The 27,768-nt window shown below is 38.0% G+C and overlaps 5 protein-coding genes and 1 pseudogene across 6 annotated transcripts; 3 read left to right on the top strand and 3 right to left on the bottom strand.

Annotated features, from left to right (window-relative positions):
- Positions 1-1,082: 1,082 nt before the first annotated feature.
- On the top strand, positions 1,083-1,754 carry LOC130728879 (uncharacterized). The gene has a single exon (XM_057580466.1). The coding sequence runs from the start codon at positions 1,174-1,176 to the stop codon at positions 1,585-1,587; it is 414 nt and encodes a 137-aa protein (XP_057436449.1). The 5' UTR covers positions 1,083-1,173; the 3' UTR covers positions 1,588-1,754.
- A 245-nt stretch (positions 1,755-1,999) lies between these two features.
- LOC130728840 (heat shock cognate 70 kDa protein-like) lies at positions 2,000-5,238 on the bottom strand (annotated as a pseudogene).
- A 3,616-nt stretch (positions 5,239-8,854) lies between these two features.
- On the top strand, positions 8,855-9,593 carry LOC130728877 (uncharacterized). The gene has a single exon (XM_057580464.1). It carries the CDS (start codon positions 9,013-9,015, stop codon positions 9,424-9,426), a length of 414 nt encoding a protein of 137 aa, XP_057436447.1. The 5' UTR covers positions 8,855-9,012; the 3' UTR covers positions 9,427-9,593.
- A 245-nt stretch (positions 9,594-9,838) lies between these two features.
- On the bottom strand, positions 9,839-12,958 carry LOC130728841 (heat shock cognate 70 kDa protein-like). Of its 2 annotated transcripts, none has more exons than XM_057580425.1 (3): positions 12,667-12,958; positions 12,054-12,298; positions 9,839-11,949 (listed from the first exon to the last, which is right to left on the bottom strand). In XM_057580425.1, the coding sequence occupies exons 2-3, from the start codon at positions 12,271-12,273 to the stop codon at positions 10,190-10,192; spliced, it is 1,980 nt and encodes a 659-aa protein (XP_057436408.1). In that variant the 5' UTR covers positions 12,274-12,298; positions 12,667-12,958; the 3' UTR covers positions 9,839-10,189. The 2 variants fall into 2 exon arrangements, with proteins under 2 accessions (XP_057436408.1, XP_057436407.1); XM_057580424.1 differs by having other exon boundaries at positions 12,054-12,303; positions 12,667-12,957.
- A 2,354-nt stretch (positions 12,959-15,312) lies between these two features.
- LOC130728878 (uncharacterized) lies at positions 15,313-15,984 on the top strand. Its single transcript, XM_057580465.1, has one exon. It carries the CDS (start codon positions 15,444-15,446, stop codon positions 15,855-15,857), a length of 414 nt encoding a protein of 137 aa, XP_057436448.1. The 5' UTR covers positions 15,313-15,443; the 3' UTR covers positions 15,858-15,984.
- Positions 15,985-16,296: 312 nt separating this feature from the next.
- Positions 16,297-22,932, bottom strand: LOC130728854 (transcription initiation factor TFIID subunit 6). Its single transcript, XM_057580438.1, has 12 exons — positions 22,564-22,932; positions 22,323-22,409; positions 21,457-21,558; positions 21,259-21,367; positions 20,591-20,694; positions 20,364-20,501; positions 20,173-20,268; positions 19,220-19,344; positions 18,615-18,747; positions 17,903-18,028; positions 17,671-17,782; positions 16,297-16,807 (listed from the first exon to the last, which is right to left on the bottom strand). The coding sequence occupies exons 1-12, from the start codon at positions 22,687-22,689 to the stop codon at positions 16,431-16,433; spliced, it is 1,635 nt and encodes a 544-aa protein (XP_057436421.1). The 5' UTR covers positions 22,690-22,932; the 3' UTR covers positions 16,297-16,430.
- Between the last annotated feature and the right edge of the window lie 4,836 nt (positions 22,933-27,768).

Raw genomic sequence — 27,768 nt, 5'->3', positions numbered from 1 at the left:
TCTTAATTAATTGAATATTAATTGAGCAATCTGCTATGAATATTGTGAAGAACAGGTTGCGTAACCAAATTGGAGATACATGGATGAACGATTGTTTAGTTACTTACATTAAGAGTGATGTATTCAATAACATTGACTCTGAGCTTATTGTTCAAAGATTTCAATATATAAAATCACGTAAATGATAACTATGACTTGTATAATTTCTGATGTATAAACTTATTAAAGTTGTTTTTTAATTATATTTTTAACGATTTGTCCATTTAAAAAATATGATCCCCCTGACCCCGGGGTCCTGGATCCGCCACTAACTGTAGTGTTGACTCGGAGAGGGCATTTGCCTCATGATTTTCTGAAAAGTTAGCACACTATTGGTATGTTACATTTTTCTTATCTTGTATTGTCTTCTTGGACATGTCTTTTTCTTATCTTGTATTGTCTAACGAAATGGAACCCAAATTAACTATACTTTTGTTGGTAAAATGACGAGTTTTTTTATTTCAGTTTATAACTATTTATATATTATGGCGTGTGAATTTACGGTTTTAAAATTTATCCAGACTTCCCAAAATTTCTGGTTCCGCCACTGCTGTTAAGCACACAACAAAAAGTTGTGAAGCAACATACAAAGCAGAATATACCAAGAAGATCCTTTATGTAATGTTAAAATAATAAGTGGGTATCCTAGTTTAAGACTTTGACTTAGCTACGCGATGTTTATTGGTTTGACCCACACAGAAGGTATTAGAACCTGACCGGTCACTCATGACCCATGTATTCTAAGCCATTTGATTTAAATATTTTACCCCTACATGCTGTATTGCTGATTATTTTCCACTAAATCTATGGATTAGTGGAAGGGAGACAGAGAACAATTCAAACAATCAAGAGAAGCATCCAATTTAGTAGGTTTGGCAAAAAGAATAAACAAATCAAACAAGGGACACAAACAACACAAGGTTTCAATACCATTTCTTCTTTAGTTACAATGCCATCCAAGTTGGTTTATTAAGGAATGTATGCAGCTAGCTCTTGGAACCGACTACCAATGCCTATAAATATACTAGGAGAAATCCAACTCTTGTCATCAAAGCACTAGCATTTGCAATCCTATAACTCTTTTTTTTTCATAAAAACCACCTTCCTCCATTTGAAATCAAGTAGAAAAGAAAGATGAGTGTAGAAATATTGGATGGTGCCACCATTGTCAACTTCCTTGAGGATGAAGAAGCATTTGATATCTCGGTATGCGACCGGTTCGCTCTCCTTGACACAAACAACGACGGTCTTCTCTCCTATGAGGAGATGCTGAAGGAGCTCCAGAGCCTGAGGGTTCTGGAAACCCACTATGGTATTGATGTCGAGCCTAACCCTGATGAGCTTGCTCGTGTTTACGAGTCATTGTTCATCCAATTCGACCACAACTTGAATGGCTCAGTTGATCTAGAAGAGTTCAAGATGGAAACTAGGGAGATGATGCTTGCCATGGCAGATGGAATGGGTTTCTTGCCAGTTCAGATGGTCCTTGAAGAAGACAGCATCCTGAAGAGAGCTGTTGAAAGGGAGTGCAACAGAGTTGTTGCTTAAGTACTAAGCTACTCAAACTTGATATTTAACAAGTTTAACAAGTACTGTAATATTTTAATATCATATTTCATCGGCTTAAACTGTTTTTATTTTGAGTTCCTCATGTCATGTTTAACAAGTACTGTGTAATATTTTAATGTCATGTATATGTTTCATCTGTTCAATTAGCTTTTATGTTTTCACAGACCAAATTTTGTTAGGGCCATTTTATGATGGAGCAAAAATGAAAAATCAACTTTAATAACTCAGCATGTATTTCTCCTATTGAATGTTAGTTATTTTTGCAGAGAATTAAAGAGTCTGTGGTCTGAACGGAGTGCAAAGAGAAGAAAAATACAATTGCAGCAAAGGAATTCTACATTCAGTTCATTTGCAATCTGTTAAATCTATAAATGCAAAGCAAAACTACAAAAACAGAAGAGTGGTTCTCCTTAATTTAGGCCACTAACCATTATCTCCAAGACTAAGCAACCACTAACAATAACAAACTTATATATTTGACACACTGCATCAGGAAAGGATAATTTAAAACTTGATTAACTGTACTTAGTAGCAGCCTTGAAGCATATAAATAACTGTACTCACCAATTGTTCTTAGTGGCTCTAACCTATCAATTGGTATTCGTTTCGTAAACAAACCTACCAAATGCTACAACTTTATTCTAATAGAACTATTCCTCCAAATAAGCATATAGCCCTAGAGGTAGTTTGATCCTATTAAGTGAAATATTCTGGAATGTTACCTAAAAACATTAAAAGCAATTCAAGAAGATTTATTAAACCAACTAAGCTTCTCCTTCAACTTGCGCCTGGTTGAAGTAGCAATTGATTGGGCAGGCCCAGTAGTGCTTCCATGATCCTCATCCCTATCCTCATGAGTCCAACCATTGTCGATCTTGGCCATCGCAGGTTCAAATATGCTCTTAAGCTCCCTTAATAAGTCAACAAACACAAACGTCTCTGGCTTCTGGCCACCATCAAGCAAATTTTGGCCCTTTACAATAGCTGAATTGATATCAACTTGGACCATTGGGGGAAGCTTAGAGCTGACACACTTATCTTTCATGCGTTTATTCATATTGTAAAGGTAATCATCTAGAGCATTCATTGCTTTCACCTTGTTCTTGAACTTCATATCATCAACCTTGTAAATCTCAGCTTCTTGAATCAATCTTTTGATTTCTTTAGCTGACAGCCTGTTTGTTTTATTGGTTATGGTTGTCTGATTCTTACTACCAGAGGTTTTTTCCTCAGCAGAAACAGTTAGAATCCCATTTTCATCTATAGCAAAGCATACATTAAAAGGATAGCCACGAGGAACAAGAGGGAGTCCAGAAAGAATAAAAGAGCCTAACAAATTGTTATCACTGGCTCTTGCTCTCTCACCCTCATAAACCTCAATCAAGACACCAGATTGGTTATCTTTAACAGTAGCGTATCGTTGTGTCTTCTTTACCGGAATAGTAGTATTCCTAGGAATCACTACACTCATTTCATCTCTTATTAACGCCCACCCTAAAGACAGGGGTGCAACATCCATCAACACCAAGTTTGGAACATTCTTAATGCCTTCTTCAGTCAACAAAGCAGCTTGCACAGCTGCGCCATAAGCAACAGCCTCATCAGGATTAATCCCCTTGCATAGTTCCTTCCCATTGAAAAAATCCTGCAATAGCTGTTGCACTTTGGGAATCCTAGAAGAACCACCAACAAGAACAACATCATCTATTTCACTCTTGTCCATCTTAGAGTCTTCAAGACACCTCTCAACTGTCTCCATACACATCTTGAAGAGATCAATGTTCAGTTCCTCAAATCTGGTGCGAGTTATCGTTGAACACAAGTCAGTGCTCTCAAATAAAGCATCTACCTCAATTGTGGTATCAGTGGCAAATGAGAGTGTCCTCTTTGCCTTCTCACACGCACTTCTCAACCTCCTTAAGGCTCTTGGGTTCCCACCGATGTCCTTCTTGTGCTTCCTCTTAAACTCCTTAACAAAATGGTCCACCATTCTGCTGTCAAAATCCTCTCCTCCAAGGTGAGTGTCACCAGCAGTGGCCTTAACTTTGAAATTATCATCTTTTATAGTGAGAATAGACACATCAAAAGTGCCCCCACCGAGATCAAAGATGAACACATTTCGCTTTCCAGGAAAACTGGATTTCTTCTGAAGGCCATATGCAAGACCTGCAGCGGTTGGTTCATTGATTATCCGCATAACATCGAGGCCAGCAATGGAACCAGCATCTTTGGTGGCTTTTCGCTGAGAGTCACTGAAATAAGCAGGCACAGTGATAACTGCATTCTTCACTGGGGACACCAAAAATGCCTCAGCAATCTCCTTCATCTTTGAGAGAACCATGGATGATATTTCCTCAGGAATAAGTTATTTTTCCTCACCCTTGTACCTAACAACAATAGTGGGTTTGTCATCAGTTCCAGCAATGACCTGAAAAGGCCAGAGCTTAACATCATCCTTAACAACTGAATCACTGTATTTCCTTCCAATCAACCTCTTTGCATCTGCAAAAGTAAAAGCAATATTGATGTATAATTTGTTTTGTTATGATAAAGCATAGAACCATGAATCAAATAAATACACAAAATAAAAGAAAATCAATTACCAAAGACAGTGTTTGACGGGTTTGTTGCAGCCTGATTTTTAGCAGCATCACCAATCAATCTTTGGGTATCAGTGAAAGCAACCAAGGAAGGCATGGTTCTATTTCCTTGTTCATTGTGAATGATTTCAGCTCGATTGTTCTGTTCTTCCCATATAGCAACACATGAGTAGGTGGTGCCTAAATCAATTCCTATTGCAGGTCCCTCATACTTTTTAGCCATTCTTTCTCAAATGACTGAACTGAACACTGTTCTGTAGAAGAAATAAATTCAGAGAGTTAGAATGACAAATAGCATATTGAAGAGCCCAAGCCATTACTCTCTTCATAATCTAATAACATAATGAAATAAAAACACTAAAGAAAAAAATCAAAATTATATGACATCAATTACAATATACTAATAATTTTTATGTTTCTTTACAGACATATTTACGGGTGGGCAGTGGCATCCAAGCCTTTGAAGAGTTTTACAGACAGAAGTGTTGTAAATAGAGGTGTTGAGGTAGTAATAACCAAATTATAAGCATGTGAATGATTAGGAAACAATTCAAGCTGGCATTTTGTATATGCATGTGAATGATTTTCATGTTTTCTGCTAGCTAGGATTTGTTATTTTGTATAAGCATGTGAATGATTATGAACATAGTGATAAACATCAAAACCTTCATCTAAAAAATGTTTCCTTTCCTTTCTTCCTCCACTCTCTCCAGACCTAGAAACTCCCCCACAAATTTCTCATTCTTACACATAGAATCATAGACATCAACAAAGAAAGAGGAAGATAGAAAAAACTTACTTGAGAACCGAGTGATCTGGAGAGGCTGAGGGAGAGTGAAATCAGATAGCAGAATTGGGTTGAAATGCAAGTGAGTGAGTGGCTTTTTATTTTGATGTTTGATTTGTTTCCATTCCTCTGTTGTGTGCTGCATTTGCTATCTATCTTCAATGTAGTGAGTGAGTGTGAGCTGGTTGTTCCATTTTTAGTAGTAGGAAAATCATATGCATCTTCTCATTTTTTTTTTCTAGTCTTCGGAATTTGATTTTGATGTGCTACCTAATCTAACCAATGTGACTAAGTTCAAAAACTTAAATGAGGCAAGTGGCAAGGTTGAATGATCGAATATCACTTTGACCAAGGTGTGCTATGTGCACCAATTCATATATGTAACTAGTCTTGATTGAGGAGAGTATTAAATAAACTTGTGGTGAACTACAACCCCTTAAAGCTATAAAAGAACCGGCAACCACTCCCTCATACTCTCAATCTCTCTCAACTTATCTCTCATATTCACTTATCTAAGTCTCACTCAAATAGCTTGTGATATCATTTGTAAGGTTTTTATGTTTTATTAGTGTATATGTATGATTTATCATTGATATTTCAATGTATTGGCTAAGTAGGCTTTATTTCATATAAGGTTTTTTTATTTATTTCGTATTTGTATGTATTTATTGTATGTACGGATACTTTTCATTCAAGGTAATTCTCCTCACATGATGCATCTTTTATGCAATGTAACTCGCTATACATGAGGCGTATTCTAATTCTATAAATCTTAAACTCTTCATCCTGAAATAAAATCATACTTTGAGATGGTATTTGTATTCATAATATTTATTCAAATCATATGCTCTCGCATGCCAGAAAGGAACTGCAAATCAATCTATTCCTTGATAATATGAATAGTTGTTATGCACGGTTAGTCGATACTCATAGACCACCTAGCCTTTAAGTTGACTATGATAGAGAAGCAATTAGCAAGCTACGACTCAAGAATATGGCAAGATATATTTGAATGTAAGAGACGGTGTGCAATGCCTTATATCTGTTAGGGGTGTAAGTGGGTACGGTTCGATCCGTGAACCCGATCAAACCGAACACATTATGGTGGGTTTGATTGGATCACCGGTTCGGTTTGGATTTTTTTTACTGCATCCGATCACTATTGGTTCAGGTATCGGATTTGGGAATTGAAAAACCGATCAATCCGAACCAAACCAATGAATTGAAAATTGTTATTTACATTCAACCCAAACACTCTAGCCCATTACATTGCCTATTTATACTTGTATTAGAAATGTTGGTTTTATTTGGATTATTTGAATTATGTCATTATGAATGTTTTGTTCTTTAAAAATGTTGGATTTTTCTATATTTTTATAATTTTCACGTTTTTAGAATAATTTTCGTGCAAATTTCTGAATATAATTTTTTTATTCTACGGTTCCTTGTTCACCCTCTCTTTGAAGTCTATTCCGCAGGTGAATTAAGCAGCCGGACGGACTACTATAGTGAGTCAAGTGACTCCCCACCGAACACAAGACCTGGTTATACGGGAGAAAAACTAGTATCAATATAAATCCGACGACTCGATCCGAACCAGTTGGATTGATTTGGTTCGGATTTAGGAACAAAAATCAGGAAATCCGAACCAGTCCAAACCGAACATGTTTGATTGGTTCGGATATTCAAACCCCTAAATTCGAACCAATCTGGTTCGATTACAACCCTAATATCCATTATAATTAGCTAGAATTCACAATAAAAATAGGGATAAAGTCATTTGTACAAAATCAATCAACCAACATCTATACAAAGTACAAACTTCTCATATTTATTGTGCTTATTTATTTATTTTGCTTTTCCAGCCTTTTATTTACCTTTCAAGTCTTTGGAGTTCAAATCTTGATCATTTTACCGGAGCGGTTTATTTATTTTAGGCTTAATTATAACTTTAGTCCCCGACGTTTACCAATGTCACGATTTTGGTCCCTCACCTAATTTAATTACATGGATGGTCCCCGACGTTGTAGGCTGCGTGCAACGTTAGTCCTACCGTTTATTTCTTAATGGAGGAGGCTTACGTGGACGTCTAGTTGGAGAGAAAAAGGAGATCTGAGGAGAGATGGGAGCACGTGAGTATCACGTGAACTCACGTGAACCTTATATGAACCCATTATACCCAAATCTGAAACCATAGGGATCTAAATCGCGTTACCTTCTTCGTTCCAGGGAGGTCAGGGGTTTGGGTATAATGGGTCTAAATAAGGGTTACGTGATACTCACGTGCTTCCCTCTCTCCTCATACCTCATTTCTCTCTCCAGCTGAACGTCCACGTAAGCCTCCTCCATTAAGAAATAAACGGTAGGACTAACGTTGCACACGGCCTACAACGTCGGGGACCATCCATGTAATTAAATTAGGTGGGGGACCAAAATCGTGGCATTGATAAACCTCGGGGACCAAAGTTGCAATTAAGCCTTTATTTTATCAACTATTTTTACTCTACCTTAGTTGTTTCCAAGCCGTTCATAACACATCTCTCAATAGTGGTTAATTAAGAATTCTTTGAAGTGTCTTAAAAAGTTACACTATGGAATATGGTCTCTTCCTCAAAAAATTGTTCTAATTACGAAATCACTTTTTCGGGTCTAAATTACAAAATCACTTAATTGGTTGCTTAGCCGATGCTACAGATCAATTGCTAATCAAGAACGAGATGCAAACAAAGCATCCCATATTTAAACATTTAGCTTTTGATTATCCTAACCTGAGAGCTTCGGTGCGGACATATTAGTGTCGGCTCAACACTAAATGAGGTTTAAAGCAAACTTTAAAGTGAGTTCTTTTTACCTAAAAAATATTTTTTATTTAAAATTTATTTTTCGAGCTTTTTGAGATGTAAAATCATTTATCAAATTATCATAATCAATTTGAAAATTGGAAATCAAATATAGTAGAGAATATAAATTATATAGTAGAGAATAGAAATTGAAAATAAATACGTTTTCTTTTAACTTATAATATAGCAATAAGCCATCAAATACACTAACAATGCATAATGTGGCTTTTTTAAAACTAATGCATAATGTTAATATCATTGATGACCATGGAAATTGGAAATCAACACAATTAAGAGGTCAATAAATTTTATTTGTTGAGTAGGTGAAAAAGGAGAGAAGCATAATTCTGATCAATATCCAACTAAGGGTTTGGTTTTTTGAGATCTTTTTGACTTTTTCAAAAAAAAAATGAAGGCCTAAAACCCTTAGTTGAATGGCTTTAGCCTGGGCCGGCCCTAGGACATCTAATGTTCTGTTTGTATAGACTCATCTCACTCTAATATTTAATCTAGTAACATGTTCTTCACTTAAAAAAAAAAAAAAAAAGCTTTGAGAAACAGGTATTATTGCACATTGATATAAACAAGGAAACCAACACATAAAAAAAGAATAAACCAAGAAGATCTTTCAAGAATATTCCTTTAACAATATATTGATAATGTTAAATAATCTGTGGGTATCCCAGTTTAAAACCATGTTCCTAGAAAGCTATGGTATTATTATTAATTGGTTTGACCTACATAAAATGTAAGAGTATTAGACTTCCAACGCTGACTTAGCCAATTGGAACCCCTCAATCATTGACCATGTATTCTAAGCCATTTGATTTAAATATTTTACCCCTACATGCTGATTATTTCCACTGTAAATCCATGGACTAGTGGAAGCGAGACAGAACAATTCCAGAAGCATCCAATTTAGTAAGTTTGGCAAAAAGAATAAACAAATCAAACAATGGACACAAAAACAACACAAGGTTTCTATACCATTTCTTCTTTGCCATCCAAGTTAGTTTATTAACGAATATATGCTCTTGGAAACTGAGTACCAATGGCTATAAATATACTAGTAGGAATCCAACTCTTGTCATCAAAGCACTAGCATTTGCAATCCTATAACTCTCATTTTGTTCATAAAAATCACCTTCCACCATTTGATATCAAGTAGAAAAGAAAGATGAGTGTAGAAATATTGGATGGTGCCACCATTGTCAACTTCCTTGAGGATGAAGAAGCATTTGATATCTCGGTATGCGACCGGTTCGCTCTCCTTGACACAAACAACGACGGTCTTCTCTCCTATGAGGAGATGCTGAAGGAGCTCCAGAGCCTGAGGGTTCTGGAAACCCACTATGGTATTGATGTCGAGCCTAACCCTGATGAGCTTGCTCGTGTTTACGAGTCATTGTTCATCCAATTCGACCACAACTTGAATGGCTCAGTTGATCTAGAAGAGTTCAAGATGGAAACTAGGGAGATGATGCTTGCCATGGCAGATGGAATGGGTTTCTTGCCAGTTCAGATGGTCCTTGAAGAAGACAGCATCCTGAAGAGAGCTGTTGAAAGGGAGTGCAACAGAGTTGTTGCTTAAGTACTAAGCTACTCAAACTTGATATTTAACAAGTTTAACAAGTACTGTAATATTTTAATATCATATTTCATCGGCTTAAACTGTTTTTATTTTGAGTTCCTCATGTCATGTTTAACAAGTACTGTGTAATATTTTAATGTCATGTATATGTTTCATCTGTTCAATTAGCTTTTATGTTTTCACAGACCAAATTTTGTTAGGGCCATTTTATGATGGAGCAAAAATGAAAAATCAACTTTAATAACTCAGCATGTATTTCTCCTATTGAATGTTAGTTATTTTTGCAGAGAATTAAAGAGTCTGTGGTCTGAACGGAGTGCAAAGAGAAGAAAAATACAATTGCAGCAAAGGAATTCTACATTCAGTTCATTTGCAATCTGTTAAATCTATAAATGCAAAGCAAAACTACAAAAACAGAAGAGTGGTTCTCCTTAATTTAGGCCACTAACCATTATCTCCAAGACTAAGCAACCACTAACAATAACAAACTTATATATTTGACACACTGCATCAGGAAAGGATAATTTAAAACTTGATTAACTGTACTTAGTAGCAGCCTTGAAGCATATAAATAACTGTACTCACCAATTGTTCTTAGTGGCTCTAACCTATCAATTGGTATTCGTTTCGTAAACAAACCTACCAAATGCTACAACTTTATTCTAATAGAACTATTCCTCCAAATAAGCATATAGCCCTAGAGGTAGTTTGATCCTATTAAGTGAAATATTCTGGAATGTTACCTAAAAACATTAAAAGCAATTCAAGAAGATTTATTAAACCAACTAAGCTTCTCCTTCAACTTGCGCCTGGTTGAAGTAGCAATTGATTGGGCAGGCCCAGTAGTGCTTCCATGATCCTCATCCCTATCCTCATGAGTCCAACCATTGTCGATCTTGGCCATCGCAGGTTCAAATATGCTCTTAAGCTCCCTTAATAAGTCAACAAACACAAACGTCTCTGGCTTCTGGCCACCATCAAGCAAATTTTGGCCCTTTACAATAGCTGAATTGATATCAACTTGGACCATTGGGGGAAGCTTAGAGCTGACACACTTATCTTTCATGCGTTTATTCATATTGTAAAGGTAATCATCTAGAGCATTCATTGCTTTCACCTTGTTCTTGAACTTCATATCATCAACCTCGTAAATCTCAGCTTCTTGAATCAATCTTTTGATTTCTTTAGCTGACAGCCTGTTTGTTTTATTGGTTATGGTTGTCTGATTCTTACTACCAGAGGTTTTTTCCTCAGCAGAAACAGTTAGAATCCCATTTTCATCTATAGCAAAGCATACATTAAAAGGATAGCCACGAGGAACAAGAGGGAGTCCAGAAAGAATAAAAGAGCCTAACAAATTGTTATCACTGGCTCTTGCTCTCTCACCCTCATAAACCTCAATCAAGACACCAGATTGGTTATCTTTAACAGTAGCGTATCGTTGTGTCTTCTTTACCGGAATAGTAGTATTCCTAGGAATCACTACACTCATTTCATCTCTTATTAACGCCCACCCTAAAGACAGGGGTGCAACATCCATCAACACCAAGTTTGGAACATTCTTAATGCCTTCTTCAGTCAACAAAGCAGCTTGCACAGCTGCGCCATAAGCAACAGCCTCATCAGGATTAATCCCCTTGCATAGTTCCTTCCCATTGAAAAAATCCTGCAATAGCTGTTGCACTTTGGGAATCCTAGAAGAACCACCAACAAGAACAACATCATCTATTTCACTCTTGTCCATCTTAGAGTCTTCAAGACACCTCTCAACTGTCTCCATACACATCTTGAAGAGATCAATGTTCAGTTCCTCAAATCTGGTGCGAGTTATCGTTGAACACAAGTCAGTGCTCTCAAATAAAGCATCTACCTCAATTGTGGTATCAGTGGCAAATGAGAGTGTCCTCTTTGCCTTCTCACACGCACTTCTCAACCTCCTTAAGGCTCTTGGGTTCCCACTGATGTCCTTCTTGTGCTTTCTCTTAAACTCCTTAACAAAATGGTCCACCATTCTGCTATCAAAGTCCTCTCCTCCAAGGTGAGTATCACCAGCAGTGGCCATCACTTTGAAGTTATCATCTTTTATTGTGAGAATAGACACATCAAAAGTGCCTCCACCGAGATCAAAGATGAACACATTTCGCTTCCCAGCAAAACTGGATTTCTTCTGAAGGCCATATGCAAGACCTGCAGCGGTTGGTTCATTGATTATCCGCATAACATCGAGGCCAGCAATGGCACCAGCATCTTTGGTGGCTTTTCGCTGAGAGTCATTGAAATAAGCAGGCACAGTAATAACTGCATTCTTCACTGGGGACACCAAAAATGCCCCAGCAATCTCCTTCATCTTTGAGAGAACCATGGATGAGATTTCCTCAGGAACAAGGCGTTTTTCCTTACCCTTGTACTTTACAACAATAGTGGGTTTGTCATCAGTTCCAGAAATGACCTGAAAAGGCCAGAGCTGAACATCATCCTTAACAACTGAATCACTGTATTTCCTTCCAATCAACCTCTTTGCATCTGCAAAAGTAAAAAAATTCTTGATGTATAATTTGTTTTGTTATGATAAAAACATAGAATCTATGAATGGAATTAAGACACAAAAACAAAAGAAAATCAATTACCAAAGACAGTGTTTGATGGGTTTGTTGCAGCCTGATTTTTGGCAGCATCACCAATTAATCTTTGTGTATCAGTGAAAGCAACCAAGGAAGGAGTGGTTCTGTTTCCTTGTTCATTGGGAATGATCTCAGCTCGATTATTCTGTCCTTGCCATATAGCAACACATGAATAGGTAGTGCCTAAATCAATTCCTATTGCAGGTCCCTCATACTTTTTGGCCATTCTCTCTCAAATGACTGAATGAACACTGTTCTGTAGACGAAATGAATTCTGAGAGTTAGGAAGACAAATACATTACTGAAGAGCACAAGCCATTATTCTCTTTATAATCTATTAACAGAATGAAATAAAAAAACTGAAGAAAAAAATCAAAATTATTTGACATCAACTACAATATACTAATAATATTTATGTTTTTGTATCTGCATGTGATAAGCAATTCAAACTGATATTTTGTGATAAAAATAATAATTTTTCAACAAAAGGTCCTGATGAACATAGTGATAAACATCAAAACCTTGTTTCAGTTCCCTGTTCCACTCTCTCCTGCCCTAAAAACTTCTGATTATTACACACAGAAGTCAACAAAGAAAGAGGAAGATGGAAAAAGGTTACCTGAAAAATGGAGCTGAGTGATCTTGAAATAGTGAAATCAGAACGCAAAGACGAAGCTGAGTGAAAATTTGGGTTGATTTGTGAGTGAGTGAGTGAGTGAGTGAGTGAGTGAGGGGTTTTATTTCATTGTTTGATTTCTTTTTCTTTTCCCCTCTGTTGTGTGCAGCATTTGGTGTCTATCTTGTATGTATGTAATGTGAGTGAGTGTGAGCTGTTGGTTCCATTTCCAGTATATAGTAGGAAAATCATCAAGTGCATCTCTTCACATTTTCGGAAGTTGATTGTGATGTGCTACCTAACCTAACCAGTTTGAATTCAAAAGCCATCAAATTTTCATCAACTTTTAACTTATACTAAAATTTCTATTTCCACCAATTTTTTCATTTTTCCTGGAATCTGAGGTTGTGTTGTTTTCTTTTTCTGATTTTGGAAACGCAGGAAGATGGTGCATGTGCATGTGGAATATTAGAAAAGACGCACACTTTTTCACACTTATTTGTAGGAAATTGATTTTTCTATTCGTTTTCTGCCCCCTTAATTTTATCACGCTTATACATACAAGAATTAAATACATACTTCACTTATACGTGTGGAACATAAATTATACATTTTGCAAGGATGACATGAACATTAACATTAAAATGAATTCTCGTTTGTATTGCTCATAGTTTCAAACTTCCAATAACTACAAACAGAGCCCGCTGAACCAATATTTTTAAGGAATAATCTGGATTTTTTTAACCATGAGGAGTTGTTTTAGCCATGTAGGTAGCTAATGGGACCTTGCCTTTGAAAATTATCTCTCATGAGGCGAGTTATGCATTTATGTATGGGGGTCCAAAAGACATTGTCACATGTCCTGTAGCATGGTTCAAGACTTCAAGTCACCTCAAATGGGGTGCTTTTACGTCCAAATATGTTGTCACCGTTCGTGCAACAGTGGCATTCTTGTCAGTATTATTTCTTTGGGATTTTCCTTTTTTCATTTTTTTTCTATCTACTTCTTTAGAATTATTTTTATTTATCTTCTAGAGTTTTCTCGTCATTTAAATATTTACAAAACTTATTTTTTATTATTATTTGAATTCAATTTTATTAGTTTTAATTAATTTTGAAGTTTTAATTATGTTATTTTTTCAATTTTTCTAATTTATTATTTTTCAAACTTTTTAATTAAATATCTAATTAAGATTTTATAATAAAATTAATAAGATTAACAAAGAAATGAGTCGGACAAAAATGGGTGCTGACAATTGCTAAGTAGATTTTATTTCATATGTAAGGTTTTTTTTTGCGTACTTATATGCACTTATTTTATGTATTGGCACTTTTCATTCATGCTAACTCTCCATACATGAGATATCTTATATGCTATGTAACTCACCATACATTAAGCGTTTTCTAACTCTATAAATCTCAAATTCCCCAACTGGAAGACCTAGTCTTTAAGTTGACTAGGGCAGAGAAGCAATTAGCAAGCTACGACCCAAGAATATGGCGAGATGTTTGAATGAAAGAGACCGTGTGCAATGCCTTGTAAGTGTTGTAGTTAGCTAGAATTCACAATAAAAATAGGGATTGAGTCATTTGTACAAATCAATCAACCAACATAAATATCAATATAAAGTACAAATTTCTCTTCTTCTTTTTTTTTTTTACTTTTCCAACCTTTTTTTTACCTTCCAAGTCTTTGAAGTTCAAATCGTTATCATTTTACCTTAGTGGTTTATTTCTTTTATAAACCATATTTCCTCTACCTTAGTTGTTTCCAAGCGGTTCACATCACACCTCTCAATAGTGGTTAATTAAGAGCTCTTGAAAGTGTTTTAAGAACTTACATTAAGGAACATGATCACTTTCTCAAACAATTATTCTGATTACAAAATCACTTATTTTGTTTAAATTATGAAATCACTTAATGCTTAGTTGATGCCTAGCGGTCAACAGTTAATCCATTTATTTGAGCACAACTATAAAATCAGATTTGCAGTTTAAGTATTCAAAAGACAAAACTAACTTTAAATCCCTCCCCTTGTTTTCTCATATGTTAAACGAGATGCAGACAAAACATCTCATATTTCAACATGTTTAGCTTTTGATTATCCTAACCTGAGAGTTTATGGTGGGGACATCTAATGCTCTGTTTGTGTTATTTCATTCTGATATTTAATTTAGTAACATGTTCTTCATTTAGAGAAAAAAAACTTTGAGAAACACGGAATACAAAAAAAGAATAAACCAAGAAGATCCTTCAAGAATATTCCTTCTAGCATATATTGATATTGTTAAATAATCTGTGGGTATCCCAGTTTAAGACCATCTTCCAATATAGATACTCTATTGTTAATTGGTTTGACCTACATAATATGTAAGAGTATTAGACTTCCAACGCTGACTTCGCCAATAGGAACCTCACTCATGGGCCGTATTCCAAGCCGTTTGATTTAAATATTTTACCCCTAAATGCAATGGACTAGTGGAAGGTAGACTGAAGAATTCCAGAAGCATCCAATTTAATAGGTTTGGCAAAGAGAATAAGAATAAACAAATCAAACCAGGAACACAAAAACAACACAAGGTTTCTATACCATTTCTTCTTTACCATCCAAGTTAGTTTATTAACGAATATATGCTCTTGGAACCGACTACCAATGGCTATAAATAAACTAGGAGGAATGCAACTATTGTCATCAAAGCACTAGCATTTGCAATCCTATAACTCTCATTTTGATCATAAAAACCACCTTCCACCATTTGATATCAAGTAGAAAAGAAAGATGAGTGTAGAAATCTTGGATGGTGCCACCATTGTCAACTTCCTTGAGGATGAAGAAGCATTTGATATCTCAATATGCAACCGGTTCGCTCTCCTTGACACAAACAAAGACGGTCGTCTCTCCTATGAAGAGATGTTGAAGGAGCTCCAGAGCCTGAGGGTTCTGGAAACCCACTTTGGGATTGATGTCGAGCCTAACCCTGATGAGCTTGCTCGTGTTTATGAGTCATTGTTCATCCAATTCGACCACAACTTGAATGGCTCAGTTGATCTAGAAGAGTTCAAGATGGAAACTAGGGAGATGATGCTTGCCATGGCAGATGGAATGGGTTTCTTGCCAGTTCAGATGGTCCTTGAAGAAGACAGCATTCTTAAGAAAGCAGTTGAGAGGGAGTGCAATAAAGTGGCTGCTTAAATATTAAGCTGCTCAGGCTTGAGATTTAACAATTTCTACAAGTATTTTAATATTTTAATGTTCTGCTTGTTGTTATTACTGTTTCCAGGAAAGCATCTATGTAAACTATCTTGATCTGAGTTTTACATCTGTCAGAAAAGGTTAAAGGAGTTATACTCACAAGAATGACTAATCAGTTCACTTCCCCCAAAAATATTTCAGTTATTATATAACTTTTCAATTAGGCTGCAAACAAAATTTGACATGGTAAGCAAACATTAGACTCTAACCACTATCCAACAAGCAATATCATCCAACATCTAAGTGTCTATTTGGATTTCCATTAACTCAACGCAAATCCACGTTGAGTCAACAACTGAAGTCTAGCTTGTCCGGTTGTGCATAGGCACAGGTTTACTACAACGCAAACGGGAAACCAAACACAAAGTAAAGCATCAAGTTTCACGTGAACTGTAAATTTCATTCATCAGAAAGAAAATTGTACATTTTATACCATTAAGTAATTTTAGGTTGTCAAAAATATCATCCATCATGTATCTATCCATAAACAAGATTACTATAATACTCCCCAAGTTACAGGAACACGTACATCTCAGGAGCCTTAATGAAGGGAAGAATGGCTTCACCAAACAACTCAAACAGTGACGCCAGGGTACGTCCTGAATTCAGCTCATCCTTCCAAACCTGGGTGAGGGCAGCAGATATCTTCAATGCCTGAGTATCTACCTTGTTACTTTTAACTTCGCCATCTAAAGTGGTCTCATTTTTCATCTGCCTAGAAGATGTTGATGCGGCTGCTATTGAATCAACTGAAGAATCTTGAGTCCCTGTCTCCCCTTGCTTGTGAGACGGTGACGAATTTGTCATAATTACATCAGCTTCACCATCAGTAGCAGATTTCTTTAAAGGGGGCTGCTCTTCCAATTGCTCATGGCTTGCCTTGCGTTTAACTTGATAATCAAACATGGGAATGAGTAAGAATACAAACTATGGAAAAGTACAAAGAAACAGTTGATACTCTGGTTTGGTAAACTGCAGACCAGACTAGTGAAAGTTTCAAGTGGACCCCAAGATATTCTTTTAAATCATCATGACATTGACGAGTAACAGAACCATTGGAGATTTAGTAGCTCCTAATAACAGAAACATTGCTCACTTGATATGAACCTTATAGGTGTATCATTGCTCCGTTTTCCTTATAAAACACAGGCTTCGTGCAGTCACTTTATATGGCAACCAGGAAAGGAAGAATGGGAAGAAGGATGTAATGTAGTTATCATCCGAAGTCCACAAACAATGTGGGCAGTGAACTTAGGATGAACTTCCATTTGAATTATGACTAATGAGTAATGAGTTCACTTAGTTACTCGTATGTTATGTACGGGTTCTTTATTTATTAGCTTTTATATAAGGGAGACTCAACTATGACTTGTGATTTTGTTTTGTGAAACTTATGATCAAGTTTTTTGTCAATTCCTAGTTTGAAATTATTCAGAGCATTATGCATTATTTACAGGTCATATTTCACTATTTTCCATTGTGACTTTAATTAAATGATTAGGCAATTCACCATTTCAAAATCTTGAATATGACCAATTTAACTATTTCTTGCTCCAGGTTCAAAAGCTCCAACCCTCTCAGTAAGATACCAATATTAGCATCTCTTTTAGTATTATACACATTTGTTTCCATTAAATTAGCTATCCAAGCAAAAGGTGTCCTACCTCCCAAGACTAGGTTTAAAAATTATTGTGCTTGCACATTTCATGAACTACAGACCAGAATTTTCTTGGGTAACAAAGGAAATACTCACGAGTTGAAGAGGTAAGAACTCTAGCATTGGTCTTCCAGACAGCTTGAGGGAGAGGAGATGGTAATGTAGGGAACATCTTGAGTCGATCATATATACACTGACCTGCAGCACGCTGAATAATACATCGCATACAATCATCAGACCAACCATATTGTACCGAGACTGATGTTTTTCAGTCATAAAAGAAGCTACATTTGACTAGGAAGTATCTGTATTTGATAACATATCTTACCAGCAAGGCTCCATAAACACGCCAAGCTTCATGCCTTTTTATTTCATTTTTCTGCTTCTCGAGCTGCATCTCTGGTTCAAGAAGTCTTATATATGTTTCAAGATTTGGTAGCAAAAGAAGGCGAACCTACTTTCAAAGTAAGGGTATCATCAAAAACATGTCAAAGACTCAAGATGTAATTATCAAATCTGACTTGAGTCAAACAACTAAGAAATACACCCCAAACATACATGGCTTTTTTAAATTAGTTAATTGAATCCTTCAAGTTCCCCCCACTCTTTCAAATTTTGTCCTCAAGACTGTTAATGGAGTAAATAACAAAACTACCTTATATAGCTGCTTGATAGTAATATGAATAAACATCAAGCATGCAGTACCCTTTTCCCCAAATCTTTACAATTTCTACTTTCAATATGCTTCATAATACTGAATATATGATATAACATTTCCTTTCCATATTAAACAACATGGGAACCTAATCTTCTAATCATATAGATTACAACTAGTCCTTTGGAAAGTCGTCATTTTGACTCACAGGAGTATTTCTGATATAAAAACAAATTTTTCTTCAGCTATTTCTGATACCATCGGAAGCATTAAACATAGAACAAATACAAATGTACTGGCTTATTGATTTGTCTTTCACAATATTTTCCCTACTATTGGTCCTAGAAAAAGTCCATAATTTCCTAGAGCATGGATAGGCACATACCACATTAGGTCCCAGTGCTCCTAACCCCTGAATTGCTCCATAGTGTTGCGTCAATGCCTTCTTGGGATCCAAGAATGCATTCAGCAATGTTTTTGTCAACCGGGACTGTAGATTGCTATAAACATGTCCAAACCTACATAAAGAAGCATTTGAAAGTTAAGAAAAGGTAAAGTTGCAATGCAATCAACAAATGTCAAACAAATAAGCCTCATACGATTTTAAAATAGGTAAGTTAACAAAAGTTATTAAGGAAGACTATATATTTCTAGTTTCAGTTAAATGATTCAACAGTCTGTACCAAGTTCAGCATCTTCACAGGACAAAGACTATGCTAGGGGATTGCAAGAACTCAACAAAGCATAAGCTTTAATGTACAAATTCACCAAATGAAAACATTGATGTGCCCCTTTAAACTGGAGCTCCAAAACAAGGGTTCATTTTAAAGGAAATACACAAATCTATAGCTTTGCCACAATAAAATCGAAGCAGGAAACGTAGAATGGATTGCAACAATAAAATTAGAGACCAATAAAACTATCAAGTATAAATTGATTCTGTATATCATGATCCACAACATATAACAGAATAGAGTGAAGATATCTCACTTTTTACATATTGAGGCTACCAGATTAGCTGTGAAGTCTCTAAGTTCCCAATGGTTGTCTGACAATCTACTGCCCAACCTTTTAGCAACAAGGCAGGTCACAATAGAAGGCATCAACTGGTGTAGCTGAAGCAAGCAAAAAAGTAAAGAAAAGGAGATAAGAGATTGTTCCACATAAACTCATTTTCGTGTACCAAGTTTTTATCCCATTCTTTGCCACATTGAGCCCATATGTTGTTTGTTAGAACTTATTGTTGAGTATAAATAGTTGCATACAAAGAAAATGCATTTGGATAAACAACTTAATTATGCGTTTATGTCAATAAGAACTTATCACAGAAGCGCTTATTCATAAACTTATTAGAGAAGTTGATGGAAATAAACTTAAAAGAACTTACAGGTAGAGTTATAAACACTCATTCATAAGATAATCTCAGAAGTTTATCAAAAGAACTTATAGTATGTCATAAGCTATTTTCATAAGTTTAACCAAACACCTGCTTAAGTGCTTATACTATACGATAAACTCAAATGAGCTCTTTCAAACGCACCCAAAATATTAATTGTCTAGAGCAGACAAAACTTTTTTATATGTGACGACAATGATCAACAATTCAACATTGAAAAATATAAACACTTTATTACTAAGCCGATTATGAAGAAAACAATAAGACAGCAACATACAAATTTTGTCAACTAGCATTTACATTTTTACGGGCCAAAAGTTGTCAGGGTCATATTTATGATGGAGCAAAAAAATGAAAAATCAACTTTAATAACTCAGCAGTCAGCACACTTTCACGTTTCAATGGAAAGTTGGACACTACAGAGTTCCAAATAGAAAGATGAACCAACCTAATTAAAATATTAATAATGCAACTTTGCTTTTGCAAAGATCAAGTTATGTCAGTAACAAATATAGAAATACACTAAATCAACAAGGGGTGAACTCACATAAGGTTCAATATGGATATGAGGGTTTTGCAGAAGCCTACTAACAACTCGCATCAAGGCAAATAGACGAGGAAAATTATTCAAGCTGTGAGAAACCTGACAAGAATGGAGAAGCACACAGTTGTAATGAGCTAGATAAGGTAACATTTTCATTCTTATCCACCATGATAAAGAGAAAAAAATATGATTACCTCATCAGCTATAAAGCATGTGAAATAAGGAACTAATGGATGTAGTCCTGAATCAGTAGCCAAACTTACTAATGCTTCTTTAAATAGAACTGAATCCGACTCATTTAAAGTTAGTTCAGTCACTTTATCAAAATACAGCTGCAAGAAAATACAGAACCAAGTTAAATGATAAATGAACTAAAGGATGAGATACAAAATAGCTCACAGTGGCTTAATAATTTTGATACCTGAAGCTCTCTAGATAATACATGCTTAACAGGTAACTTGATGTCAACTGGAAGTCCATCATTGTTCTGATCAGGCTTTTTTACATCAGGAGGAGCTGAAATTACTGCAAATAAAACAGTGGGAAAAAAATTTATTCTTAAACGGAAAGGGGAAAGCAAGCTATAGGTACATGGAAGGACATAAAAGCGTCAATTAATAGATTGTGAACCAATAAGCAGCCAAATAGTTCTTGTTTGTCTGCATGATGTGCATCTCCAAAAGTACATATGTAGCTATAAACATGCATATGTATATGTGAAACTCAGTATATTTAATTAGATTAATAAATTTGCATATCTACCATTTATAATTGATGATCAAGGTTCATGAAGATAATGGTAATATATTGATACATGTTTTCCACAAATTGTACACATGTGAGATGGCCATGCTACATAGCTATAAAAATAAGAAAACCCACTTCAGTTATCATATCTCACAATCTAATCACTAACTCGATAAAAAAATTTGACATCATGAACGAACAAAGAACAATACATAATGACATTGAAATGATAACATAAGAAAAAGCATAAACTCAAGGATTCCTAATTTTAAAGTATTGTACCATGAACAATTAATCTGTGAACAAAATACCTACAGGTAGCACTCAAGGTTAGATACCTACCCTCTATAGGAGCATTTTCCGGAATAGCAGGTTGCACACCTTCAATGGCAAGCCAGTGGCACGTAATTGCAGTATCAAGGGGTGCTTTTGGTAAAGGAGCTTCAATGACCTACGATTAACACGGAATCTGATTATAAAAAGGGGATACACTCAAAATTCAAATCCAATTGAAGTGACAATGATTTAGTACTCCCTTACATCTTTTAAGTCTACATCCTTGTCATCAATGTAAAATAAATCTCTATGTCCAACAGCTCTTTTGAACCGTAAAGGACCGCCAGATGCAAATCCATATATTGGCTGACATAAGAAAAACAAGAAGCGGTATTGATATTAGAGACAAAAACTAAGAATTTTTCACCATGAAAAATCACTGCCAAAAGTTTCTAGATGGCAGTTCTAATATACATCATCGATTTGCAAATATCGGGAAATCGTAGAACTTTTGTCCTGGCTATACACAGATCCTGACATCGCAGAACCAATTGTTCATCACTCAATTGAAAATTATCCATGCTTTAGGGTGAAGGGTCCAGGGTTCGAACCCTGAGAGGACTAATTTACTAACATTTTTTTTTTGCTGTCCAAAAAAAAAAGAAGAAGAGAAGGAACAATGCATCTAGTATTAACACTACAAAATTAACACATTGAGCCAGATTCATTCCCTTACAACAACAATGTTCTGAAAGCTCACATCCCAAATAAACATATTAACTTCAGAACTGTATATGAAGTTAGCCCAGAACATTGAACACTCGTTAATTCCATTACCACCCACCCCGCACCAACGATTCATTTGGAACAACAAACAACTTACTGACAAGTGACAACCCTATTATATATGGACAAAATAACCAAACAGGAAGACTGAAAATACTCTTAAAAACAGTTAGCCAACCACTTCAAACACATTTTTTTTCTTCTATCGGTCATCTAAGAGCCCGTTTGGATACGTGCTTATTGGAGCTTATCTATTAGAAAAAACACTAAACAAGCTTCAATAAGTGCTCTTTAGTTCGCATCCAAACGGGTACTAAGTCAAATTACTTAAGAAGCTTACTTACTTCAACATTCTTCAAGTTGAGTGCAGCATCAACATCATCTACTGTCAAAGTGGTTCTCCTAGAATGCCGCATGCACTTGATTGCTTCCTGGGGTTTGAACAAACCATATTACACCATGTTACATACTTCATCAAACACTCTTCTTTGTTCAAAATTTCAAATTTATTCACCAAATTGATTGAAGCCCACAAGCAAAAATAAAGAAAAGATCATAACTTTGAAACTTAAAAAACAAGGGCACCTGCATAATCTGACGCATACGGTACTCAACATCAGGAGCAACAGCAAGAGCAACATCGGGAGACAAGGTGTTAATCCCAATACTCTGTGCAATAACCTCCACGGTCTCTTTGGGAACAATGCTCATGTTCAATCACACACACACACCACCAGTTGCTGGAAGAAAACACTTGTGTGTGTGAAGAACGATTTGAGAGTTCAGAGCATGAAAATTTGGGGATGGGAAGTGGAAACCCTAGATGAAACTGGGTCTCCGGTGAGCGGTGAGGTGAGTCGCCGGAGTTGCGAGACGACGGTGAAACGGAGGAGTGATTGGTTTTGAAGAGAGATGGGGTTCACTTCATATGTATGAGACTGTGAGAATGAATGAGAGTCACAGTCTGTCTCTGTCTGGGGAGTTGGGTTTGGAGCCCCACCCCTTAGGCTTTGCACCCCACTAAAACAGATACGGAATTTAAATTTTCGTATCAATACGGAAAATAAAATTCCGTATCTGTTTTAGTATATAATGAGTGGTTGAAAATGTGACACGCATGCTTAAATACAGTACGGAATTTTAAGTTCCGTATTCAATATGGAGAATACGGAACTTTAAATTCCGTATTTGATAAAGTGGGGTGCCAAGCCCCATAGGTGGGGTGCCAAACCCAACTCCCCTCTGTCTGTCTACATAGGAAGGGGAGGTGATGGGTTGGGATATTTTTGTAATTTTACTTGTAAAATCACAACTATTCAATCAAGTGCATAAGTTCAAATTTTAATTTTTGTGAATAAAAAAAAATGTATTTGGCCATCTCATCTATCGCTTTACGGTTAGTGATTGGGGGCTAAAGTATGTAATTTCTGGAGTTATTACGATTTGAGTTGTGTGTCACCATTAAGTGTCTCAGTAAATAGAGGTAAAATTTTATTTATCGGCCACCTAGGACAATGGTAATTTAACTCAAGTATTTCTTATGGTCATTTAGATAAGCCTTGAGATAATATTGTAAATGAATTAGTTAGTGAGACATCTACAACTCGATCTAGGTTTAACATGAAGGGAAAGCAAAGGGTAATAACGTGAAGTTGTAGAGGGAGTTGAAAGGGGTGAAATAGAATTTTATAGGTGATTAGTATTTTTCCATTCCTTTCCTCCCATGGAATAAATATGATAGAAAATAGTGGAACTCGAGGAAGCTTGAACCTATATCCCTCTACTCCACTCCTCTATTTCATCCTCCTCCCCCTAATTCAAACAAAGTCTTAAGTAAGTAGTCGGGGTTCCAAACAACTATAGAGAAAGAAAAAAAAATAACTCATTCACTATATACCGCATAGTACACTGAGTATAAGATATTAGTCTCACAATTAGTATTCGATAGGAGGTGGGGACTAGGGTGGGGAACTTTCAAACTGGTCCACCGGTGGACCATCATCATATGTTGTTGGATCTCAGAATCTTGGAATATTCTTTTATTGAATGGTTAGGATTTGATGGATGATAAAAGGGCAATAGAGTAAATAGACACATCTCCTTCTTCTTCTCCCTTTCTCACTGGTTCTTCTCTCCGCCACAGCCACCACCTTCCACCGGAGCTCAGCCCATACTCCGATTCTGCTGTGGATTTGAAACCTTCACTGAGAGATCTAGTAGACGACGGAGGGGATTTTGTTTCGGGGAGATTGACCACTGTGATATCATGGATACTGGATCTTCTCTTATCCTTTCCTCCTATAAGCTGCCTGATGAAATACTTTCGAGCATGACTCGCAACCTGAGTGGGTGTTCTTGTGGTCACAAAATTCCTAGAGATGTTTCTCCAATCCCCTTTACCATACTTCTTCACACCGTGACAGAGCTAGGGAACCCTAGGATGCTTCAGATGAAGAAGATCCGCGAACAATCCAAACAAACCCTCCCTGTGCTTCCGTTCCCCTCATCCCCAAACCTGCTGTTCTTGGAATGAACATTGAAGAGAGGTATAGTACCTAGAAGTAGAGGATTGTGCTAAGAGAGAATGAGAATGAGAGAGAGAGTGCTGAATTTCATGTGTCAGTTTCTCAAATGAGCCAAAAAGTCCTCTACACTTGATAACTACCTCCTATTTATAGAGCTTGGGTACTACCTATTGGGCCAATTGGGCCTCCGAGGTCAAGGCCCATCTGAAGGCTAGGGCCCCGCCTCAGGGCGGGATACATGCTGGGCGTTGCCCCTCAAGGGGCTCGCCCAGTCCACTAGTCCACAAGACACCGAGCTCGAGGTACGAGAGCTAAGTGTGTCTTTTAAATGCTTTTACATATGTCTCACAGTACACCGGAATCTGCCCTACCAACATGGCTTGAGAAAAGAGAAGTAAACTATATCGCCAACATGGCGTGAGCAAAAGGAAACTAGCATTTTCAGTTACCCAGTCCACTGACTTGACGAGCAACCCGAGCTGGCAAGTCCACAAGTCCACAAGCGGCGAGAACGATTACTTCGTATTGGCGATAAGTTGGAGCAGGTGTATGATCGTTCGCCGGCGGGAAAGGTGGCGGGCATGGGTCATGTGCTAATCATTCAATCATTGACTGGCGGTAACCCCGGCGAGCGACTGAACTTTGTTGTTGGTGTCACCTGTCAGGCGATGGTGTTTGATCTTTATAGTGGCGAGGCTTTTCGCGCTTTCCCTTATTTTAAAACCCTTTCAAATCCCTATCTGCCCCACGTGACTGCCCAACGTGACGCGTCGGTTACATCAATTTCCCTCTTTCTCCGGAACCGTCACTTCACCTTTCTTAACCGTCCCATCGTGCGCAGTAACTCCCCATTGCACGCGACCCACCTCCCCAAAACCATCATGACTTCCAACCTTCCACACGCGTCCAACACGCGTCACCCTTCCAGCTTCCCCCCTTCTCCTATAAAAACCCTTCTTCCCCACAGTCATCCCTTTCCGAGACCCCTCTTTACTTCCCTAATCGCTTACCAAACTCCCTCTGCCCACTTCCGCTCCAGAGCCGTCGCTTATCACCCTTTCCGTTACCCACTCTTCACATCCTACTCCGGTGAGTCCCACTATCCTTATCTTTGCATCATACACATACTCATCTTTTCCTTTCTTTCACTTTACTGTCTTCTAAAAATGGCTTCAAGCCCTACCTCCCCTAACCACTCCTCTTCTTCCTCCGGAAGCGACCCTGATGCCACCGCCGCCGCCGGCCTCCGTTTAGAGGTCCCGGAGATCCCACCTTACCGACTAAAAACCTACGCCACTCTGCCCCTTCCAGTCCAAATAGCCCCCACTCACGAGGCTATAGACCAACCTTCTATTTTCCAGAATAGCGATCTCATCGTGCAGTTCGCGAACTCCCTGGGTGGTTTGTCTAATGACGATGAGTTTAACGCCAAACTCAGGATCTGGATTTGCAGTCCCGAGGACCGCCCCTGGCTTCATAAGCCAGACGGCGACGTAAAGAGATCCCATTTTTTCTTTGCGTATGAATACATGTTTAGCGAGCTTGGAATCAGGCTTCCTTTCTCGCCCTTTGTCCAAACCGTCCTCCGCGACATCAACGCGGCTCCCTGCCAACTCCACCCTAACGCCTGGGCCTTCATTCGGTGTTTTGAAATCTTAAGTGCCGCTGTCGGCATCGCCCCATCCCCCACCAGTTTCTTCTACCTCTACGACGTCGACCCCAAGTCCATCAAAAACAAAGGATGGATTTCCTTGAAGGCCCGAGCCGGCCGGAAGTGCTTGCATCCTCACAAAAGTAACGCGAAGTCCTCCTTCGCACGGAAGTACTTCCGTGTGGCGGTTCATCCCGCCTACCCAGAGGCATTCACCCTTAGAGACGGGACCGCCCTTTTTCCTCTTTACTGGACGGAGAAGCCCAATGGGATCACCGATCCTTCAGAGGAATCTTTGTCCGCCAACGACAAAGCCTTTCTTAATCTCCTTGCCCCACTTCCCATCCTTGACTGCACAACAGTCCTTGAGGGCGCTGACCTCTCAAGAAATCCCAAATACTTAGGTTGCCCATAGCTCACTTTTATTATTGACATTTCCTTTCTCGTCTCCTATGTTGTCACTGATCGTATTTTTTTATTGTTACAGAAGATATGAATTTCACGAACGCCGAGCTCCTGAAGGCCCGCGAGAGGAGAATGGCTCGCTTTTCCCCAAAATTCAACACTGAGGGCGACGTGAAAAAACGGGGCGGTGCTGAGAACCAAGCCGAGAGCACCAAAGCTCCCAAGAGGAGAAGATTGGTCAAAGCCTCCTCCGGCGCCGGCACATCCAACCCTGGCGCTCAGCCCACCACTGCTGCTGCGCCTAAAGGCAAAAATGTCACTGAAGCCTCCGTCGCCGCGGCTATCGAGCCAACCACCGTACCAGCTTCTACTCCTGCCACCGCCGGTGCGACCGCTGCTGTTGCCGCTGAGTCCTCTGCTGGCGCCACAGCCGCCTCCGTCGGTGCCACAACCACCAACATTTCTCAATCCTCAGCTGTCGAGAAACTCGCCGGCGTCAACGCCACAAAAGCTGCTGCGTCTTCCGACACTCCTGTTGGAGAGAAGGAAAAAGAAAATGAAACCCCGAAGTCTCCCTCTCGCCAAGACGCGCCTCCTAGCCCGCCCCCAACACATGATGCGGGCTCCATGCCTTCCCCGCCTCATCAAGGGGAAAAAACTTGTCCTGGCGCTGCCACTACCTCTGAAGCGGCTCAAATTGAACAAGCCCCTGCTCCCGAGGTCGGCTCTTCAAGCTATTATAATATGCTCCCCCACGCCATTGAACCCTCAGAATTCTTACTTGCTGGTCTTAACCGTGACGCCATAGAAAAAGAAGTTTTGAGTCGGGGCCTTGATGACACCAAGGAGGAGACTCTTGCTTGCCTCCTACGCGCTGGGTGCATCTTTGCCCACGCGTTTGAGAAGTTCAATGCCGCCACCGTTGAAGCTGAGCGGTTGAAGGCCGAAAGTGCTAAGCATCAAGAAACCGCCGCTGCTTGGGAAAAGCGTTTCGACAAACTGGCGACGCAGGCAGGAAAAGACAAAGTCTATGCCGACTAGATGATTGGCACGGCGGGGATTAAAATCGGCGAGCTGGAGGATCAGCTGGCGCTGATGAAGGAAGAAGCAGATGAGCTTGACGTGGAAATTTTTTTTATATAATTTTTTTTTTTCTAATTATTATTACTAATTAAACCCCAAAATCCCCAAATTGGCCTTAATTCTCTA

Source organism: Lotus japonicus, chromosome 1 (genome assembly GCF_012489685.1).
Source record: "Lotus japonicus ecotype B-129 chromosome 1, LjGifu_v1.2".
Classification (NCBI taxonomy): domain Eukaryota; kingdom Viridiplantae; phylum Streptophyta; class Magnoliopsida; order Fabales; family Fabaceae; genus Lotus; species Lotus japonicus.
This window is presented reverse-complemented; position numbering and strand designations above follow the sequence as displayed.

What these genes read in the sequence shown, in the direction of transcription:
- LOC130728841 (XM_057580425.1), bottom strand. Translation starts at nt 12,273, where the DNA reads ATGGCCAAAAAGTATGAGGGACCTGCAATAGGAATTGATTTAGGCACT. An exon ending in CCCATCAAACACTGTCTTTG is followed by an intron (nt 11,950 to 12,053) that starts GTAATTGATTTT and finishes TTACTTTTGCAG; the next exon opens with ATGCAAAGAGGTTGATTGGA.
- LOC130728879 (XM_057580466.1), top strand. Translation starts at nt 1,174, where the DNA reads ATGAGTGTAGAAATATTGGATGGTGCCACCATTGTCAACTTCCTTGAG.
- LOC130728878 (XM_057580465.1), top strand. Translation starts at nt 15,444, where the DNA reads ATGAGTGTAGAAATCTTGGATGGTGCCACCATTGTCAACTTCCTTGAG.
- LOC130728877 (XM_057580464.1), top strand. Translation starts at nt 9,013, where the DNA reads ATGAGTGTAGAAATATTGGATGGTGCCACCATTGTCAACTTCCTTGAG.
- LOC130728854 (XM_057580438.1), bottom strand. Translation starts at nt 22,689, where the DNA reads ATGAGCATTGTTCCCAAAGAGACCGTGGAGGTTATTGCACAGAGTATT. An exon ending in GGAAAATGCTCCTATAGAGG is followed by an intron (nt 20,695 to 21,258) that starts GTAGGTATCTAA and finishes TTTTATTTGCAG; the next exon opens with TAATTTCAGCTCCTCCTGAT. An exon ending in AGTTCTTACCTCTTCAACTC is followed by an intron (nt 16,808 to 17,670) that starts GTGAGTATTTCC and finishes TTGATTATCAAG; the next exon opens with TTAAACGCAAGGCAAGCCAT.